At 40.4% G+C, this 23,014-nt stretch overlaps 1 protein-coding gene across 2 annotated transcripts in view; it reads left to right on the top strand.

Moving 5' to 3' along the window:
• The first annotated feature begins 10,722 nt into the window (after nucleotides 1-10,722).
• The window catches only part of lrrc73 (leucine rich repeat containing 73), a 29,142-nt gene continuing 16,850 nt past the window's right edge, over nucleotides 10,723-23,014 (top strand). The window contains exons 1-4 of one of the 2 annotated variants that reach the window (XM_067421394.1): nucleotides 10,723-11,506; nucleotides 14,433-14,593; nucleotides 16,076-16,198; nucleotides 16,595-16,695. In XM_067421394.1, the coding sequence (XP_067277495.1) occupies nucleotides 11,235-11,506; nucleotides 14,433-14,593; nucleotides 16,076-16,198; nucleotides 16,595-16,695 (657 nt within the window). In that variant the 5' untranslated portion in view covers nucleotides 10,723-11,234. The remainder of the gene's footprint in view (nucleotides 11,507-14,432; nucleotides 14,594-16,075; nucleotides 16,199-16,594; nucleotides 16,696-23,014) is intronic. The other variant, XM_067421393.1, reaches the window with a different exon arrangement.

Below are 23,014 nucleotides of genomic sequence, written 5' to 3'. Positions count from 1 at the left end.
TGATGGTGAACAGAAACAGAGCTGATGATGAACAGAAAACAGAGCTGATGGTGAACAGAAACAGAGCTGATGGTGAACAGAAAACAGTGCTGATGGTGAACAGAAACAGTGCTGATGGTGAACAGAAAACAGAGCTGATGGTGAACAGAAACAGAGCTGATGGTGAACAGAAAACAGAGCTGATGGTGGACAGAAAACAGAGCTGATGGTGAACAGAAACAGAGCTGATGGTGAACAGAAACAGAGCTGATGGTGAACAGAAAACAGAGCCGATGGTGAACAGAAAACAGAGCTGATGGTGAACAGAAACAGAGCTGATGGTGAACAGAAACAGAGCTGATGGTGAACAGAAACAGAGCTGATGGTGAACAGAAACAGAGCTGATGGTGGACAGAAACAGTGCTGATGGTGAACAGAAACAGAGCTGATGGTGGACAGAAACAGAGCTGATGGTGAACAGAAACAGAGCTGATGGTGAACAGAAAACAGAGCTGATGGTGAACAGAAAACAGAGCCGATGGTAAACAGAAAACAGAGCCGATGTTGAACAGAAAACAGAGCTGATGGTGAACAGAAACAGAGCTGATGGTGAACAAAAAACAGAGCTGATGGTGAACAGAAAACAGAGCTGATGGTGAACAGAAACAGAGCTGATGGTGAACAGAAACAGAGCTGATGATGAACAGAAAACAGAGCTGATGATGAACAGAAAACAGAGCTGATGGTGAACAGAAAACAGAGCTGATGGTGAACAGAAAACAGAGCTGATGGTGAACAGAAACAGAGCTGATGGTGAACAGAAAACAGAGCTGATGGTGAACAGAAAACAGAGCTGATGGTGAACAGAAACAGAGCTGATGGTGAACAGAAAACAGAGCTGATGGTGGACAGAAACAGTGCTGATGGTGAACAGAAAACAGAGCTGATGGTGAACAGAAACAGAGCTGATGGTGAACAGAAAACAGAGCTGATGGTGAACAGAAAACAGAGCTGATGGTGAACAGAAAACAGAGCTGATGGTGGACAGAAAACAGAGCTGATGGTGAACAGAAACAGAGCTGATGGTGAACAGAAACAGAGCTGATGGTGGACAGAAACAGAGCTGATGGTGAACAGAAACAGAGCTGATGGTGAACAGAAACCGAGCTGATGGTGAACAGAAACAGAGCTGATGGTGAACAGAAACAGAGCTGATGGTGAACAGAAAACAGAGCTGATGGTGAACAGAAAACAGAGCTGATGGTGGACAGAAACAGCTGATGGTGAACAGAAACAGAGCTGATGGTGAACAGAAACAGAGCTGATGGTGAACAGAAAACAGAGCTGATGGTGAACAGAAACAGAGCTGATGATGAACAGAAACAGAGCTGATGGTGAACAGAAAACAGAGCTGATGGTGAACAGAAACAGAGCTGAAGATGAACAGAAACAGAGCTGATGGTGAACAGAAAACAGAGCTGATGGTGAACAGAAACAGAGCTGATGATGAACAGAAAACAGAGCTGATGGTGAACAGAAACAGAGCTGATGATGAACAGAAAACAGAGCCCTGTCAATGGTGAGTTTCCAGACCAAACGTCTTGATGTGGGTCTGGCTTGTCAGGCTAGGTCCAAACAGTAACGGGATAAACCAGGCAGCCTATCAAAAAAAACAAAAAAAAAACAAGAGGAAACAATGGTGAATGTTCAGAATTGCAGTGTTATGCTAGATAAGACTTTGCAATGAATGACTCTGATAACCAGACTTACATAAGGTGAGATAATGAGACAGCTGTAAACAGTCATGGATGATGAGACCAGGCACTGAGTTATTATGGGTAATGTTGTTTGTAATGGGATAACAATAGTCTGTGACGGATTGCCCCCTGGTGGCTCTCAAGGGCACTCCAGCTGGTGATCGTGACACTTTTACACAATCACAGAGAAACATTTGAAGTGAAAAGGCAAAGGCCTATTATAGTACATCCTTAAATAAAACAGTTTAAAAGCTCTATCTTGACTAGAGCCTGTGAATAAAAATAAGAACACTAATAAAAAAAAATAGGGGCACCCCCATTAATGGTTATTTAGGTTAAAGAAGCTATTATTATATTATTAGAAAGATTTAGGTCAGTCCTAAAATTTATAGGAAGTGTCTCAAAACAAGTTCTATCATCTAAAAAAAAAAAATCATATAAAGCTAGCCTGACGTGGTCATACTCAGCTCTAGTCAGAATAGGAGTCTGAAACTGCTCCACTGGGCTGTGATTATGGGGCGTGTTTAACCGAACCAGGAAAGACCTCAATTGGACAGACCTACAACCAATCAGAGCAACGAAGCTACACATTGTCAAATGTCAACAGAGCTCAACTGCACTGTGTTGCCAAGTCCATGTTTTTTTCCGCGATTGTTTTCTATGTCCGCGGGTTCAAGCGACGATTATGTGATATATAGACCCATGAGTGCGAATTTTAGCAGGCAACCTTGCCAAAATAGCACACATTTTACCCCCCAAACGCCATTTTACCCCCGGAGAAGCATTGGTCCGAACAGTTTCTGTTCGGGGATAATTACTCCTCTATGGAGCGAAGCCAGACTGAACCGCCCGACCTAAAATTTTATGGGCGGGGCTAAGTTCGGCTGGCATCTAGGCTAATATAAAGCTATTTTTACAGTAAAACACAAAAGGACAGTTTTGAAGAAACTTTTTGTCTTTTTCTGTACAACATCTTTTCATAGTCACCATGTCCGTAAAGCTCAAAAAGGCCAACAATGGCATAACAGTAAAACAGAAAGCTCAGTGATGATCTGGGGGTGCTTCAGAAAGGCTGGAATCGGGCAGATTTGTCTTTGTAAAGGACGCATGAATCAAACCACATACAAGGTTGTCCAGGAAGAAAACTTGCTTCCTTCTGCTCTGATAATGTTCCGCAACTCTGAGGACTGTTTTTTCCAGCAAGACAATGCTCTATGCCACACAGCCAGGTCAATGAAGGTGTGGATGGAGGACCACCAGATCAAGACCCTGTCATGGCCAGCCCAATCTCCAGACCTGAACCCATTGAAAACCTCTGGAATGTGATCAAGTGGAGGATGGATGGTCACAAGCCATCAAACACATCCGAGCTGCGTGAATTTTTGCACCAAGAGAGGCATAACGTCACCCAACATCAATGTGAAAGACTGGTGGAGACGCATTAAAGCTGTGATTGAAAATCAGGGTAATTCCACCAAATATTGATTTCTGAACTCTTACTAAGTTAAAACATTAGGATTATGTTGTTTAAAAATGAATATGAACTTTTCTTTCCATTATTTGAGGTCAGACAAGACAGCACTGCATATTTTTTGTTATTTTGACCAGTTGTTATTTTTGTTCAAATAAATGCTCTAAATTATAATATTTTTATTTGGAATTTGGGAAAATATTTGTCATTATAGAACAAAAACAAAAATGTTATAGTTTACCCAAACACATACCTATAAATAGTAAAACCAGAGAAACTGACAATTTTGCAGTGGTCCTTAATTTTTTCCAGAGCTGTATATTGCCAAAAGTATTGGGACACCCCTATAAATCATTGAATTTAGGGGCCATATTTATAAAATGGTGCGTAGAAACTGTCTAAGACCATTTCTGAAGTGTGTCTACGTGTGATTCCAAAAAAACGATAGTACACACAAAAAAAGTATTTTCACGCGTACGCCTGAAATCTACAAATCGCAAATGATCTTGAGATTGGTTTCAGAGCAGACAAACACTGATTCTTTCGTTACTTGATTTTCGTTGGTATTCTGTGAAACATGATGGTAGTCTACACCTTCAACTCACTATCACAGGCCTTTACGACACACAGAACCATGGCTCATCGCACAGTGGCTGCAACTCTGCATCATCTGCAACGACACAAACTTAGTGCAATTGGAAGTTACAGATCGGAGGACTACTTTCAGGAGCTGTGTAATATCATCGCGCCGCTGAACCCATGGTACGACCGCAGAACTCCATGATTCTTACACAGGAATGAGAAAATAGTTCCTATCTATATCGGTATAAAAATCTAAACTTTTAATTTTCCATTGGTCTTAGTACACAATGTAATTACAGAATAGTCAAGTTTTAAATAGAAAAAAATATATTTTTGACAAAATAAAGTCTTTGATAATTTTTGAGAGCGATGCTTATGGACTAATATGATTTAATAATGTATGCTAAGCTATGCTAAAAGTGCTACCGCCAGATACAGAGATCGGCTGAATGGATTCTAAAACAATAAAACTCAACTAACTCTAAGGGACTTGGAAAATGAGCCTATTTTCAAAAAAAGTGGAGTGTTCTTTTAATATCAACATTAATTATACTGTATCTGCAATACATTATGTTGGTTGCTATGCTCCCTGTTTTTATCCATGCTAGGCTGCATGGTAGAGATGCACGGATGGGCTATTATTTTATCCTTAACTGCATCACAAAACTCATCATCCGCCCGCCATCCATCCGCACCAACGTTTTTGACCAATTTTCAAAGCCGCATCCGTCCGCCTCCGCTGATTGTTTTAAGGTCTATGGGGGATGCAAGACGCTGCTGAAGCGAGCCGGGGGGCTGGAAAGCTCTTCTCTTCTAGGATAGGCTACTGATCCAATGCAGCAAATATATTTAAAGGCCTCTGCACAATTTTATCATTGTAATAAAAAACTCAATTTGGCACATTATTTCAACATGCTGCTATTTAGCCCACTAATAATGCCTATTGCACTTTAATTTTTTGCAAAAAGAAAGAAAGCGTGAATAAAATACGTCATTCACATTATATGTTAATTAACTCTATGCACTGTCATGTCAGGGATGACGACTAGGACGAGCCTGGAGAAATGAAACTGTTAAATTTGACTCCATGGGAAGAGAGCGCATCTTTTTCTGGCAGACAGTGCAATTAGTTTTATACCAGCAGGCCTAACAATCATAAAAGAAACAAACTACGGAGCCTCGATATTTAAGAAACGCCAACTCTATTAATTCACTAAATTTATCTGAAAGTCCACCGCACAACAGTGCAACGTGCATATTATCATTTTTAATTGTCCATAACAACCCCAAAACTTGCCTTGCACATCTAATTAATGGACAAAGATTTCTGACTATTTTTCTTACCTTCTTCTTTGCTGTGGATGTTATTGAGCTTGTAGAAGTTCAGCTCTTGCGTTCTTCTGAATATCTTGCGCTGCCATTGCCCGATGTCATTTCTGATATCACTCCATAATCTGTCTCTCTTTTAAATACCTATTCCCAGAGTGGTAGGCACCAACCGCATATCTTTACTACATGGATGCACACAGAGTTCTTGCCCAGAAAAGAACCATACTGCCAATCCAAACTATATGCTTATAGTCAATCTATCATCTTTGACGTTAGCAGTCCTGACAGAACTGTACAATAAGTAAATTTATGAAATTTCCTCACAACGAAATATTTTATGGTCAACTGTTAGTGGTATTATAACAAAGTGGAAGCAGTTGGGAACAGCAGCAACTCACCCACAAAGTGGTAGGCCACTAAAAATCACAGAGCGGGGTCAGCACATGCAGAGGCACACAGTGCACAGAAGTCACCAACTTTCTGCAATAACTACAGACCTCCAAACTTCATGTGGCCTTCAGATTAGCTCAAGAACAGTGTTTAGAGAGCTTCATGGAATGGGTTTCCATGGCCCAGCAGCTCATCCAAACCTTACATCACCAAGTGCAATGCAAAGCGTGGGATGCAGTGGTGTAAAGCAGCCGCCACTGGACTCTAGAGCAGAGACGTGTTCTCTGGGGTGACCAATTATGCTTCTCCATCTGGCAGTCTGATGGATGATTCTGGGTTTGGCGGTTGCCAGGAGAACGGTACTTGCCTGACTGCATTGTACCAAGTGTAAAGTTTGGTGAAAGGGGGGTTATAGTGTGGGGTTGTTTTTCAGGGGTTGGGCTTGGCCCCTTAGTTTCAGCGAAAGGAACTCTTATGCATACCAAGACATTTTGGACAATTTCATGCTCCCAACTTCATGGGAACAGTTCAGGGATGGCCCCTTTCTGACATGACTTCGCACCAGTGCACAAAGTGTCGGTCCATAAAGACATGGATGAGTGAGTTTGGTGTGGAGGAACTTGACTGGCCTGCACATCCTGACCTCATCCCGACAGAACACCTTTGGAATGAATTAGAGCGGAGACTGCGAGCCAGGCCTTCTCGTCCAACATCAGTGCCTGACCTCACAAATGCGCTTCTAGAAGAATGATCAAAAATTCCCATAAACACACTCCTAAACCTTGGAAAGCCTTCCCAGAAGAGTTGAAGCTGTTAGAGCTGCAAAGGGTGGGTCAACTCCATATTAAACACTACGGATTAAGAATGAGATGTCATTAAAGTTAATTTGCATGTAAAAGCAGACTTCCCAAAACTTTTGGTAATATAGTGTAAGTACCGGTAGTCCATATGGTCATATGTGCAGTCTACTTCTGAAGTATATTTCTATGTTAAACACTTGTTTTTATTCACTGATACCATTTCCATAGAGTGAAGCTCTGAAATGTCATGCAGTAAAACATTGTTGACACTAAAATGCTATTGGTGTACAGGATGGAAAATGTTTTTTAATTGAGGACAACACAAACCATGTCACTCTGAACTTAACTGAATTAAAAATAAATACGTCTTTCATTGTAATTTTTAAATACACCTTTCCATTTTCTGAGCTTGGTTGCTGTTTCATTATGATTGCAATGATCAGGGTAAGTTGAGGTGAGTCCATTAGATATTAATTGTGTTTGTTTAATTCAGGGCTCACATTTCCCTGCTCTCACTGAGGCTGTATCAGCGATAGGGCCATGCAACCAGACACGCTGTGGGTACAATTGGTCATACTATCCACCTTCACATCTTCAGACTGTTACTGAGGGAAAGACAAGTGACATTCATGTGGACCCATTCAATATATTATTTACGTCTGCCACAGAGCTGCAGTTGGATGAAGATTATTTGTGCATATGCATGAACAATTAAATTAATTGTCTAACAGCAAAGCTTTGTATTTAGCTGTTACAACAATTATGCACAATAAACTACACTAAACGCATTCAGACAACAGTCAGATAATGAATGTAGTGGTCGAACTATATTCTATTATCTTTTTCACGGGTTATAAAGGTGATTTTTTTTGTTTAAATTTGTTAATGCTGTCAAATTGAATAAACACATCTAAAAGTTTGTTTATTTATATATATATATATATATATATATATATATATATATATATATATATATATATATATATATATATATATACAAAGTAGGGCAAAAAAGTATTTAGTCAGCAACCAATTGTTCTCCCACTTAAAAAGATGAGAGAGGCCTTTAATCTTCATCATAGGTTCACTTCAACTATGAGAGACAGAATGAAAAACAAAATCCAGAAAATCACATTGTCTGATTTTTAAAGAATTTATTTGCAAATTATGGTTGAAAATAACTTTTTGGTCACCTACAAAAAAGCAAGATTTCTGTCTCTCACAGACCTGTAACTTCTTTTTTAATTGGCTTCTCCCACTTGTTACCTGTATTAATGGCACCTGTTTGAACTCATTATCAGTATAAAAGACACCTGTCCACAACCTCAAACAATCAGACTCCAAACTCCACTATGGCCAAGACCAAAGAGCAGTCAAAGGATAACCAAAACCAGAAAATTATAGCCCTGCACCAGGCTGGGGAGACTGAATCTGTAATAGGTAAGCAGTTTGGTGTGAAGAAATCAACTGTGGGAGCAATTATTAGAAAATGGAAGACATACAAGACCACTGATAATCTCCCTCGATCTGGGGCTCCACGCAAGATCTTACCCTGTGGGGTCAAAATTTTCACAAGAACGGTGAGCAAAAATCCCAGAACCACATTGGGGAACCTAGTGAATAATCTGTAGAGAGCTGGGACCAAAATAACAAAGGCTACTATCAGTAACAAACTACGCTGCCAGGGACTCAAATCCTGCAGTGTCAGATGTGTCCTCCTGCTTAAGCCAGTACATGTCCAGGCCCATCTGAAGTTTTCTAGAGAGCATTTGGATGATCCAGAAGAGGATTGGGAGAATGTCATATGGTCAGATGAAACCAAAATATAGGGTTTTTTTTTGTAAAAAGTCAACTTGTCCTGTTTGGAGGAGAAAGAATGCTGAGTTGCACCATACCTACTCTGAAGCATCATAATTTGGGGCTGTTTTTCTGTAAAGGTACCAGGATGACCAGAATGAAATCATGAGATTTTGAGTAAAAACCTCCTTCCATCAGCAAGGGCATTGAAGATGAAACGTAGCTGGGTCTTTCAGCATGACAATGATCCCAGATACACTGCCTGGGCAACTAAGGAGTGGCTTCATAAGAAGCATTTCAAGGTCCTGGAGTGGCCAAGCCAGTTTCCAGATCTCAACCCCATCGAAAATCTTTGGAGGGAATTGAAAATCTGTGTTACCCAGCGACAGCCCCTAAACATTGTTGATCTAGAGGAGATCTGCATGGAGGAATGGGCCAAACTACCAGCAACAGTGTGTAACAACCTTGTGGCAAACTACAGAAAACGTTTGACCAACAAAGGGTAAATAACAAAGTATTGAGATGAACTTTTGTTATTGACCAAATACTTATTTTCTACCATAATTTGCAAATACATTTTTTTAAATGCTTTTTTAAACAGAAAAAAATAGATTTTCTGGAATTTCTGTGATGCAAAGCTGATTTTTTTAGCATCATTACTCCAGTCTTCCGTGTCACATGACCCTTCAGAAATCATTCTGATATAATGATTTTATTATTATAAATGTTGGAAACAGTTGTGCTGCTTAATATTACATTTTTATAATCTGTGATAAGTTTTTTTCAGGATTCTTTGATGAATAAAAAGTTATATATTATATATACATATACACACTCACCTAAAGGATTATTAGGAACACTATACTGTGTTTGACCCCTTTTGCCTCCAGTACTGCCTTAATTCTACGTGGCATTGATTCATCAAGGTGCTGAAAGCATTTTTTAGAAATGTTGGCCCATATTGATAGGATAGCATCTTGCAGTTGATGGAGATTTGTGGGATGCATATCCAGGGTACGAAGCTCCCGCTCCACCACATCTCAAAGATGCTCTATTGAGTTAAGATCTGGTGACTGTGGGGGCCATTTTTGTACAGTGAACTCATTTTCATGTTCAAGAAACCAATTAAAAAAGATTCAAGCTTTGTGACATGGTGCATTATCCTGCTGGAAGTAGTCATCAGAGGATGGGTACATGGTGGTCATAAAGGGATGGACATGGTCAGACACATTTTAAACAATGCCCAATTGGCACTAAGGGGCCAAGAAAACATCCCCCACACCATTACACCACCACCAGCAGCCTGCACAGTGGTAAAAAGGCATGATGGATCCATGCTCTCATTCTGTTTACGTCAAATTCTGACTCTGCCATCTGAATGTCTCAACAGAAATCGAGACTCATCAGACCAGGAAACATTTTTCCAGTCTTCAACTGTCCAATTTTGGTGAGCTTGTGCAAATAGTAGCCTGTTTTTCCTATTTGTAGTGGAGATGAGTGGTACCCGGTGGGGTCTTCTGCTGTTGTAGCCCATCCGCCTCAAGATTGTGCGTGTTGTGGCTTCACAAATGCTTTGCTGCATACCTCGGTTTTAACGAGTGGTTATTTCAGTCAAAGTTGCTCTTCTATCAGTTTGAATCAGTCTGCCCAATTTCCCTTTTTACACCATTCTTTGTAAACCCTAGAAATGGTTGTGTGTGAAAATCCTAGTAACTGAGCAGATTGTGAAATACTCAGACCGGCCTGTCTGGCTCCAACAACCATGCCACGCTCAAAATTGCTTAAATGACCTTTCTTTCCCATTCTGACATTCAGTTTGGAGTTCAGGAGATTGTCTTGACCAGGACCACACCCCTAAATGCATTGAAGCAACTGCCATGTGATTGGTTGATTAGATAATTGAACAGGTGTTCCTAATAATCCTTTAGGTGAATTATATATATCTGACAACCCGGATGCCGAAACACTACTGACTTTGTGATTGGTCGATAGGGTGGAGGACGGAGCTTCAGGCCAAAACACAACATGTCAACATCAACATCAGTTGAGGGCTGCAACGACAACTTTTAAATGACAATATCCTAGATATGAAATTAACATGATTTCTTAATGTCAAGTGACACACACACACACACACACACACACACACACACACACACACACACGTGTGTGTGTGTGTGTGTGTGTGTGTGTGTGTGTGTGTGTGTGTGATATTTTAAGAGACCACTTAATTAATATATGTATAATAAATGCAGTTTTTTTGTTTGTTTTTTTATTTTTATTTATCAAATGAAAGAAATTAATCCTGAAAGAAGTTTCACAGGTTATAAAAATATACTATAATATCAAGCAGCACTTCTTTCCAATATATATATATATATATATATATATATATATATATATATATATATATATATATATATATATATATATATATATATATATATATATATATATATATATAAACACCATTATGTTAGATACTATTAATCGCGAATGGTCGGTTTGTCAGCACTCCTATGCGTCTATACAGAAATGCACTTTATGATATAAACCTACACGGACAAATTTCCACTGGGATAAAATAAGTGACAACTTGTCCCGGTGTTTTTTCTAACGCAATATATGCATCCTACTACTACTTCCCAGAGCCAAGTCATCATCGGTACAGTGGAATAGATGTAGGCTACACTCGTCACCTCAAGAGCTCGCGCCCGTTTTCCGTTCACACGCGCGCTCGACACGCGCTTCTCCCCTTGTGGCCAATCCCACCATCAGCTGTCAGGCGGATTACCTCAATCCCAGAGAGTCGCCTAATGCCTGGTGGTGTTGGTGAGATGGGAACAGCCTAACGTGAGCGACATTTAGTCCACAGTGACCGACAGCACCAGCATCGTCATCTTCGGTTCATGCAATCCTTGAGGATCCCCAAGCATGTCGGGAGGCAAACGCAGAGGAAGCACAAAACGCTGAAGTAGCAGCAGCAGCAGCAGCAGCAGCAGCAGCACCACGCCTTCCGCGATATTCCCAGCCTGTAGCTGGTGCTCTGGCGTCGGTTGAAGTAGACACTGCGGATCCGAGCTCCTCCAGGATCCATAATGCCCGTTAGCCAAGCCTGACACCACCGAAATGCTGCCGGGCTCTATTCAGATAACCGGCGAGGCGCTGTCCGGTGCTGAAATCAAAGACATATGCGACAGCCTGAAGGAGAACAGCGTGCGGCTGCTGTCGGTGCGCGGCTGTCAGCTGGCCGACCGGGACTTCGGCCGTGTGTGTCGCGGCGTGGCGGAGTCGCACTCTCTCGCTCAGCTCAACCTGAACCTCGGCGTGGTGTCCACCATCGGCCGGACCAAGCAGCTGGCAGACGCTCTGAAGGCCAACAGATCCATTCAGACCCTCTTGTGAGTGTTTCCTTTAGAAGGACAGTTTTATTATATCGAGAAGTGTGTCAGGTGACTTTTCTAAGCGAGCAGACTTGAGGAATCGACGTTTCGAGAGACCTTCAAGTGAGCTGTTTTTACTTTGACAAGCAGGCTAATTAACCCCAAATCCACATCCAGTGTAGTGCATCTGCTCAGGCTTGTGTAGCTACTAATCTACCGTAATCTTTAAAAGCGCCATTGTGTGCGATGAATATTGTTGGCTATGGCTTGTGATGTAAATGTATGTAGGCTACAATGTAAACAAAGGAAACTCTTGCAGCGCACTAAAACATTCCGGTATTTCTTTCAACATACAGAAAAGGTATACATTTAGTTCTTCTTTATTCTAAGTTTAAAAAATAGTTTAGAAAAGAGTATAGATATTATTTGTTTTTATAAAATGAGTTTGAAGATCTCACATTGACTGCTGTTCGCCTCTCGACTCCAAAGGGACTCCGATTACGTCATTGTAATTTTAGCTCATTGAATTGTGACTGGTCGTCCTCCTCAGATCATTTGCACACTGGTTTTTTTCTTTCCTTCTTTTGTTTTATTTTGCGTGTCAAACTTTGATGCGGTTTTCACAAACAAAGTTACTAGTCCTACATTTGGGAAGTGTTACAGCTCCCTCTCTGTCTCCCTCAGCTCCCTGTCTGCTCAAAAAAAAAAAAAAAAAAAAATTGGTAGGCTATATATATATATATACAGTACAGGACACATTACTATTTGTAATGTTTTTAAAAGAAGTTTCTTCTGCTCATCAAGCCTGCATTTATTTGATCAAAATACAGAAAAAAACATTAATATTGTGATATATTACAATTTAAAATATTTGGTTTTCAATTTATTATACTTTAAATGATCATTTATTTCTGTGATGCAAAGCTGAATTTTCAGGATCATTATATTTTTATGTATTATTTATTTATTTATTTTGTCCTGTAAACTAGATTTGTTCTGTAAATACTTTAAAATTGTAGCCTACTCCTCAATTAGAACACTACTAACTCCTCTAACTGTGTATGGAAGCTTTTTTTTTTTACCACCGATTAAAAACATTTTATAATAATAATAATAATAATAATTTGTTACATTTATATAGCGCTTTTCAAGGTGCTCAAAGCACTTTACATATGGGGGGGGGGTCTCTTCAACCACCAACAATGTGCAGCGCCACCTGGATGATGCAACGGCAGCCACATTGTGCCAGAACATTCACCACACACACACACCAGCTGATTGGTATTGGTGGAGAGGAGACAGAGTGATGAGCCAATCAGGAGAGGGGAATGATTAGGAAGCCATGATGGGCAGAGGCCGTTGGGCAAATATGGCCATGATGTCTGGGTTACCGCCCTACTCTTTTTCCGAAGGACATCCTGGGATTTTTAACGACCACAGAGAGTCAGGACCTCGGTTTAACGCCTGATCCAGAGGCTCTGACAGGATAGTTCTCTCCATCACTATGCTGGGGTGTTAGGACCCACACAGACCACCAGCCTCACTAACACCTCTACCAGCAGCTCCTGGTTTTCCCAGTTGGTCTCCCATCCAGGTCCTGACCAGACTCAGCCCTGCTTAGCTCCAGCGGGAAACCAGTCTTGGGCTACAGGGTTATATAGCTGCTAGCAGATTTTAAAAGATAATTGCGACTTTTTATCTCACCGTTTATATCTCACAATTCTGACTTTATAACTCAGTTGTGAGAAAAAAAAGTCAGGATTGCGAGATCAAAAGTTTTTTTTTTATATTATGTGGCAGAAACAAACAATGTATGAGAGTGATTTCACCTCTAATTTCTAATTAGCCTAGTTCAAAGTAAAATGACCCTATTTACATATTTGTTAGCTCATATTACAGGTCTTATGGTGAAAAATGAATCCTTGCAAGTTAATACAAAGAAAAAAAAAATTTGTCGCGGTAATCTTTAATCAAAATCTGATTCCCGGTCTGGAATGGCGTTCCTTCTCAGATGATATCAGTTTGACGGCTCCGGTTTGAAAATGCTAAAAGGGTTACTTCAGCGATTAGCATATAGCTTTGTATCAGTAAACACTGGAGTATATTCAAATGATTGCGCATTAAATGTGAAGTAAAAAGGACCGTTAAAGAACGCAACACATGTCTCGCGGACATCCTGTTGAATTCAACCAATCAGATGATGACTTTAAAACTCCTGAAGTGTTTCCAGATAAGCGAGCCATATGCATCAGACATCAGCCAATGGTCCGTGTGGGATGTGTTTGGCTGAGACTATGACAAACTATATGCCTTTCTCATGTTCAAAGCGTTTATAAGGAGACTGATTTTCAGAAGACAGACTGAGATGAAGAACATGATCATTGGTTGTTTAACATCAGCAACACATTATTAGTAATTCCGACAATGTAGTCAAGCAAATTCATTACGGTGTCCGACGTTGTAAAGAGCATCATTGTGCAGCGTTTAAGTTGGACTTGGCCAATGAGTGTGTGGGAGCGGTTCTAACATGCATATTTATTAATCGCTGTATACTAAATAAAGCATAGGTTTCGAGTTTCATTCAAGCTATTTTGAGACATGAAGACATTTTTTATATGTAATTTTGGTGATCAAAGGTGAGCTTTAAAGGATACAATTATTGACTACAGGCAGGGGGACTTTGATGTCTGTAACTGAATAACATGAAGAAGGTGCACAGAGGCATGAAAATACATATGTTGGCATGCATTTGCATCAAGCAATTATATATATATATACATGTGAAGAGACTTTCAACCAGCATGACAAAATAATTTTCACCTACCGTCTTTAAAACTTATAAAACTTTTTTTTTTTTTTTGCTGACACTCTCTTCAGGGAATTTAGCAAATTTAGCACAGAACGTAATGTCTGACTCTATCCACTTTTCCTGTTCCCTTTATAGCCTCCACGGAAGTCCACTTTTAGATGCAGGACTGGTCACCCTGAACGCAGCCCTCTCCACTCACCCCTCTCTGGTGTCCTTGGATTTGGGAGACTGTATGCTGGGAGATGAAGCCGTCCGCCTCATTTGTGGCATGCTTCCTCCGGATGGAGCCAAATCAGGTAAAACATCACAGCTTCACCAGTTAATTAGTGTTTACATACAAAACCCTGATACACTGAGATTAAATAAGAAGTTAGTATATGTTATGTTAAGAGTGTTATTGTACACGATCAGGCATAACATTATGATTATACAGTGAAGTGAATAATACTGATTATCTCATCATTACGGCACCTGTTAGTGGGTGGGATATATTAGGTAGCATGTGAACATTATGTACTCAAAGCAGGAAAAATGGGAAAGTGTAAGGATTTGAGCGAGTTTGACAAGGGCCAAATTGTGATGGCTAGACGACTGGGTCAGAGCATCTCCAAAACTGCAGCTCTTGTGGGCTGTTCCCGGTCTGCAGTGGTCAGTATCTATCAAAAGTGCTCCAAGGAAGGAACAGTGGAGAACCGGCCACAGGGTCATTGATGCACGTGGGGAGTGAAGGCTGGCCCCTGAGGTAGAATCAAACAGACGAGCTACTGGAGCTCAAATGGTTTAAGAAGTTAATGCTGGTTCTGATAGAAAGGTGTCAGAATACATAATGTGGATGTTACTTTGACACAACCCACTTACCCAAGCATTGTTCCAGACCATGTACACTCTTTCGTGTAAACGGTATTCTCTGGTGGCTGTGGCTCTTTCAGCAGGATAATGTGTCCTTCCACAAGGCACAAATGGTTCAGGAATGGTTTGTCGAGCACAACGAGTTTGAGGTGTTGAATTGACTTCCAAATTCCCCAGATCTCAATCCAATCGAGCATCTGTGGGACATGCTGAACAAGCAAGTCCAATCTATGGAGGCTCCACCTCGCAAATCACAGGACTTAACGGATCTGCTGCTAACATCTCGGTGCCAGATACCACAGCACACCTTCAGGGGTCTAGTGGAGTCCATGCATCGATTGGTCAGGGCTGTTTTGGCAGCAAAAGTTGGACCAAAACAATATTAGGTCATAATGTTATGCCTGATCGGATTGTTAGACATTATTTGTATTTGTATCAATACTGTGTGTCTTTTGCTCTGTGTGTCTGTGAGGTAAAAGGCCCCTCACCATCTCATATATTTATACGATTTTTAAACAAAATAAACCACTTTTATTATTTATTTTCACACAAAATCTGCTGCTATATATATATATATATATATATATATATATATATATATATATATATATATTTATTTTATTTTTTCTGTAATCACTATGGGAGTAATGAAAGTACATTTTTCTTAAGGTGTGCCTTTACACCCTAATATTTAATGTCAGACTTAAACGTTTGAGATAAAAATGCTTCATGAAAGATGTATACAACATTTTGAGGACATTATAAAGGACCAGTTCATTTGCTAATTTTAACTTTAAAGTTCTATGAAGGTTACAGGAAGAACGGTTGTTGATAACAGAATGTTAGGGCCGTTTTAAGAAGTTGTGATAGCAGCTTTAAATCTAGAAGCGTGCTGGGAGCTCTTCTGAATGATCAATAACACTGCACAGGGCTGAAAGAGCTGACACTGAGTGCCAACCCAGCCATCAGCAGCCAGGGCTGGGCTCGACTGGCCATCGCCGTGGCTCACAGCTCACAGCTACGGGTCCTCAACCTCGACTACAATCCCTTAGGTGAGCCATCTTCTGTTCTTCAGTTTTCAGGTATGGATGGATGTGTGCTGCCATGATACACAGATATTGGTAAACTGATTGACAGCGAGTTTGATCAGCGATTGGTTTTCAGGGTAATTAAAATCCCACGGACAATCACTGTATAGAATTTTTAAAGTTATATGCTTGACACATAAATCTACTTAACAATTAGTTAAAAGAAGCAAGTCATTCCCTGAAGCACAGCGGATGTTACAGTGTATATATTGAGACGTTTATATTGCTGACGGTGAATGAAACAGCCAGCCAAGCGTATAAATGTTTCTGCTGGAGAAATGCAGGGATTGCATTTTGAAAAGCGCTAGGTCTGCACCCCGAGTCCTCTGTCTCAGCTTTTCCTCTGCTCGTGGTTTCCAGGGGATCACATCGCTGGGATGTTGGCTGTCTCTGTCGCATCCAGTCGAACTCTTGAAGTCCTGGACCTGGAGGGAACCGGCCTCACCAATCAGTCAGCACAGGTGCATTACAAACTCATCAAACAGCTGTTTTTAAATATATATGGTTACACTTTATTTTAAGATGTCCTTGTCACAGTGTGATTATACATTTAAAGCCACAATAAGTCATTTTTTGCCGCTTGAGGTCGCTTTTTTAAAACAAAGGCGTAGCTTGATGACGCCTTGATTTCGCGGAGCTTTTATTCTGCTGCAGATGAGCGCTTCCGCTTCTTCCGCTCATGTGTGTGTGAGAAAACACAGCACTGTTTATTACATGAGACATTTGAGTGTGTTAAAGTTGTTATAATTCTTCTCTGTGCGTTACTATGAGACACTTGTTCACACTGCAGTGAGCTAGAGATCATGTCCGGCATGGTAAAACATGGTACTCGCCGTAAATCAAGAACTCCAGATTTAACAATAAGAGCTGTAGAATAATCATTAGTTTCTGATTATTTCCATTAATGATCCACACAGTAGCTCGCCTGTCTAATAAAACACATCATATATTAAAGCGTCTTTGGTGTTTCCATGGTTTCTACAAAATAAACCGGAAATCGAGGGTAACGCGGGTGTGATGTCACTAATAGGCGACTCATAGTCTGTTTTCTGGTTAAAATCGCTGATTTCTCTGGATTTAAACATTCTTGGAAACATTTGGGATGATTTAAGTACACAAGTCAACAAAATATATAACATTGTTCGAGTGGTTTTTGGATATTTTAATCTAAAAATCGTACATATTGCGCCTTTAACTACTGGGTTATGTGCTTTCTGTTAGGATTAAGAATAGGTTTGGTTTAGGATTAGTTCCATGTAATTATGCAATATAATTTCTATAATATAATTAAAGTCAATACTATAGAAACTACCTGTAACATGTAATAAAGACACTATTATATATTGAAATTAATTATTTATGAAAGATTGTTCTTGTTACTTAATATTTACATTATATTTAGAATAAAATGCAGGCTGAGAATCTTACTATTACATGCCTTAAAGAGATAGATGAAAACAAAAAAACGTCCCATCCCAATCCCACGGAAAACCAGGGGAAAATTCCCGCCCTGTCCCGTCCCGTCCCTATCCCTGAAGAATGACTCCCGTTTCCTCCCACTCCCATGTTGTTGTTTTTTGGCCGGAATCTGTCAGTTACAGTACATTTAGTACTGATCACAGCATGCCCATGCCCAGTTGAATAAAAACCCAAAATGTTGTTTTTGTGTAAGATGGCTTTTAGTTCAATATAATGAAGATGCACACATGTGAAATTCCACGTAAATCATCTATGCAAATACAAAAAAGCAGTAAATGTCTTGCAACTTATGCCGTTTTCACCTCTTCTTTTTGGTTACTTCAGACTGCCCTAAAATGTTTTTGATGATTGTCCAACACATTCTCACACCCAACTCGTCACATATGGACGCTTGACCAGGACCCCTTGTCGTCACTTTTCAATGAACTGGGCGTACCTTTATCGTCAATTTTCGACGCGCTGGGTGCTCCATTCATTTCAATGAGAAACCTTTGGCGTCATACACAGACGCACTGGGAATGGGAATATTATCTACATGGTGAAATTTATTTTTTGATTTATTTATTGAAATTATTTATTGGTTTATAATTTTGCCATTATGACATGTTGGAGTGTGCTTCTCAATTAAATCAGCAAGCATAATTTCATTTACATTTATTTTATTTACGCTATTTAGACACATTTTAACATGTAACCCAACCCCACCCCATCCCTAAACCTACCCATTTTTGTGAACATGATATAAAACACAGGAGATAACATACGACTGCATCCACGAGTTATTCAAAAAAGTTAAATAATCCGTTTTCCGAGGCCAAACGATTGATTTGCATGAAGAAAATCCCCAAAAGCGATCAGCATCATCCGCCGAAGATCATGAACAAACACAATCAAATTTCAAATAAAACCGCCCGTACTTCAGATTTCATAGTGAAATTGCATTGGCTCTCGTATGTCTTGTGACCAATTGCGTCATTACGTCAGCATTGATTGTAAAATGTCATTGGCTCTCGTGTGTCTTGTGACTGATCGCGTCATGTTTAAGAGTCTTTTGAATTATTTGAATGAGTTATGAATGAGTTCGTTCACGGGGCAGCGGGATCATCATTTCAGCGATTAAAACATCAAGATCAACTCAGTTCTTCACATGAAGACATCGTATGACTTCAGAAGACTTGAATGCAACATGAGCTAATACTTTTATACTGTTTTGGTCAGATTTTGCAATAAATACTTGTGACTGTACATTTATTTGCCTGGCATGTGTTTTATATTGTTTAGATGTGGGTAGGTTTAGGGTAGGAGTTGGGTTAGTTGCTCCAAAATATAAAAGCAGCCTTTAAATATTAATAAAATCATGTCTGCTTTTACAAACGCAAAGAATTAAATGCGTCTGTGTATGACGCCAAAGGTTTCTCATTGAAATGAATGGAGCACCCAGCGCGTCGAAAATTGACGATAAAGGTACGCCCAGTTCGTTGAAAAGTGACGACAAGGGGTCCTGGTCAAGCGTCCATATGTGACGAGTTGGGTGTGAGAATGTGTTGGATTGTAACTCTGGGTTCTTTGATGGAAGGAAGGAGGCGGGAACCGGCGAACGTTTAACAAATTTTATTTCAAAATAAACAAAACGAAAGTAAACCGCGGGCAGCCCCTCACGGACGACTGCCCGCCCATACACACATAATAAAACGTAAACAAAACATAACATAAATCCAGGCCTGGTCCTCTCTCGTCTTCCGCTGCCTTCGCTCCTCCTTTTATGCTCCCATCATTTGGCCGTGAGACGAGACCGGTGTGTCACGCAGCTGGTACTCATTACCACTCGTCACGGGCCCGCTCTCGTGGTCCCTCGCCCCTAGCAGGCCGGGGGGCACTCCAGAGACAGCGCGTCCCTCCTTCCTCCCGGGTTTTCGGCACCAATGTAACAGGGTTCTTTAATGGAAGGAAGGAGGTGGGAACCGGCGAACGTTTAACAACTTTTATTAAATAAACAAAACGAAAGTAAACCGCGGGCAACCCCTCACGGACGACTGCCCAAACACACATAACAAAACTCGACATAAAGTCCAGGCCTGGTCCTCTCTCGTCTTCCGCTGCCTTCGCTCCTCCTTTTATGCTCCCGTCATTTGGCTGTGAGACGAGACGGGTGTGTCACGCAGCTGGTACTCATTAACACTCGTCACCGGCCCGCTCTCGCAGTCCCTCGCCCCGCTGCTTGCCACAATGATGATTTTCACGGCTAAAAAGTGCATGGGGAAGCCTTGTTTCTCTTATATAATTGGTGGTTGGCATTGGCCACCAACTGTTATGGGTGTGGAGCACGTCATTGATTTAACCAGCCACACCAAAGCAAACAGGAGTGCATAAAGAGACAGGGCAACACTAGAATGAAAACATAGTTAATTTATGTAAACAGTATATTTGTATAGATGGTATCATAGTGTAATTACTATTCCCGGTCCCGCCCACTCCCGGTAAAAAAAAATCCGCTCCCATCCCAATCACGTGATTAATAGTGATTTTGTTTCCCATCCCGTGGGATTCCCGAAAAAATGTCAGCCTCTAATACTCACTCTCTATATTTCAACAGCAACACGTTACACTGTTGTTCAATTGTTCATGGTGGGCGGCAGTGGCTGGTGGGCGGCAGTGCCTCAGTGGTTCATGTAGATTGTCTACAAACCGAAAGGTTGGCGGTTTGATCCCCGGTTCCGCCTGACCAAGTGTCGAGGTGTCCTTGAGCAAGACACCTAAACCCAGCTGCTCCCGATGAGCTGTATGGTGCCTTACATGGCTGACATTGCCGTCGGTGTATGAATGGGTGAATGTGAGGCAATATGAAAAGCGCTTTGGATGGCCAGAAGTCTGTTAAAAGCGCTATATAAATGCAGTCCATTTACCATGGTAGTCATGGTAACTATTGTTTAGCCATTGGCTATAGTGGGGAATAAAGGTAGTCAATGGCTGCTAAGATCTTCTTGGTTACAAACATTCTTCCAAATATCTTCCTTTGTGTTCAGCAGAATAAAGAAACTCATACAGGTTTGGAACAACTTGAGGTGACAGAACTATCCCTTTAAGGGAGAACATGATCTTCAGTTACGCTCCAAAACTTGTATGAATGCCTATTAGAATGCAATTCTGCTGCAAGAAAAACCATGGTCTACTCCAACCATTTAAAATACCATCGTAATTAAATCAGTGGTGACTTAGGTGTGATGCATATAAGGTAACCTGTGCAGTGGCTGCATTTAGTTTGCCCTTGAAAGGAGATTGTGCATGTATCAGATATGCACTTTATAAACCAGATGAGTAATCCTAAACCTTTTCCTATCACCACCTGCTGAGAAATAGCACTGTGGAGGGAAATAATGGATTAAGCACAACTTAAAGCCATAATACCTCTGTCATCCTCATATTATTATCTTTCTTCTGTGAAGCACAAAATGAGATGTTACGCAGAATGTCTAAATTTATCTTCATCTGTGTTTCATGGAAGAAGAAAAAAAAAACACCCCAGTGGCAATACAAAATGGATTATGCCATCAGCAAATGGCTGAACTATTCCTTTAAAAGCTCTTAAACCTTTGCTGTTTCCTTAGGGACTGTCAACAGGAGGGAGAATCAGCAGAGGGTTATTCAGTGTGTCTTAATAATTCTCCACTAGAGGGCAAGGTTGGACAGAACATCTTATTTGTGCTCTCAGTGTTTGTGTTCCTCTCATGAGGGCTGTAATTACAAGGTTTGGACCTTTGTCCTGAAAAATCACACTGAAGTCTTGATAGCTCCTCATCTGTCTTGATGTCATGGGATGGTAAAGTGTGCATTGGTTGGAGAATTTCAGCAGGTGTAGTATGTCATCCTTTGTGCCTACTGTATCATGAGTTTTTAAGTTACCCTGTAGTCAATAATTGTATCCCTAAAATCTCATCTTTGATCACCAAAATGACATATTTAAAAAACGATGTGTGCCTTTAAAAAATGATTTGTGCCTTTAAAGAGCGTGAATGTAGTTCTACACCCTTGCTTCATTTGGTTATGCACAGACTATGAATATCTAAATTAGCCCCGCATCCACTCACTTACATAAGCTCAGAAATACACACATTTGTGCGCACATTAAGTGCACTTACATTGTGCACTGCACATTGGTGCTCTTTACAATGTCGGACACATAACGATAATTAATATGATTATCCTTTTGCTCGACTTTGTTATTTAACAGCTAATAATGTTACACAAAACATGTTCCCCTTTCCCATCTCAGTCTGTCTTCAGTCTCAGTCAGCATCCTTAGAAAGGCTTTGAACATCAGTGGAGAAATGCATATAGTTCATCATAAATTATAAATCATATACATAATTCTGGAGTCTCAAGAGGAGCAGGTTATCCCAGTATAGTTTTCTGATGATATGAAAAATCGGGTAGATTTAGCTAAATCTAAATCTGATTTTTCATTTCAACAGAAAACTATCCTGGGATAACCTGCTCCTCTTGAGACTCCACTGCTTCAGATCAGTTAATAATATGCTAAAGCCCGCTCACACTTTGACCTGATTGGTTTGTCTCAATGGATTTTGCAAACACCACAGACAAAGACATACAAACTACATTAAAAACTTGCTTTTCACCACAGGAAGGGTCTTTAAAGGGATCGTTCACCCAAAAATGTGATGTTAATCTGCTTCCCCCAGGGCATCCAAGATGTAGGTGTGTTTGTTTCTTCAGTAGAACACAAATGAAGATTTTTAACTCAAATAATCAAGTTAAAAATCTTCATCAAATAATGCATATCAATGGGATGTTTTTCTATAAGAGTCACTATGAGAGTAAAAAACACATAGACATACAAATCCACATTAAACCCTGTGGCTCGTGATGAGACTTTGATGTCTTAAGACAAGAAACGATCGGTTTCTACGAGAAACCCAACTGTATTTATATGATTATTTTACCTCAAATACAACACTATGTATAAAAGCCGCGACCGCACCATCACTTCCTGCAAGTGAGGTCAAATGTACAAGATACAAGAAACAAACACACCTGCATATTGGATGTCTGGGGGTAAGCAGATAAACATCACATTTTCATTTTGGGGTGAACTATCACTTTAAGTGATAAGATGATAATGTGCATATTCTGACACATGTTCTTATTAGCTTTTCTTCCAAAACAACCTATTAAACAACAGCCAAACATGGGCAACTTAAAGGCGCAGTGTCATTTACTGTGGCTCAGTGAATTTTCACTGGTAAACCCAGTCGTTTCAATAGGAATACATGCGATCGGGATTTC

Source organism: Pseudorasbora parva, chromosome 17 (assembly GCF_024679245.1).
Source record: "Pseudorasbora parva isolate DD20220531a chromosome 17, ASM2467924v1, whole genome shotgun sequence".
NCBI lineage: Eukaryota > Metazoa > Chordata > Actinopteri > Cypriniformes > Gobionidae > Pseudorasbora > Pseudorasbora parva.
Note: the sequence above shows the minus strand (reverse complement) of the source record. Positions and strands in the feature narration are given on the sequence as shown.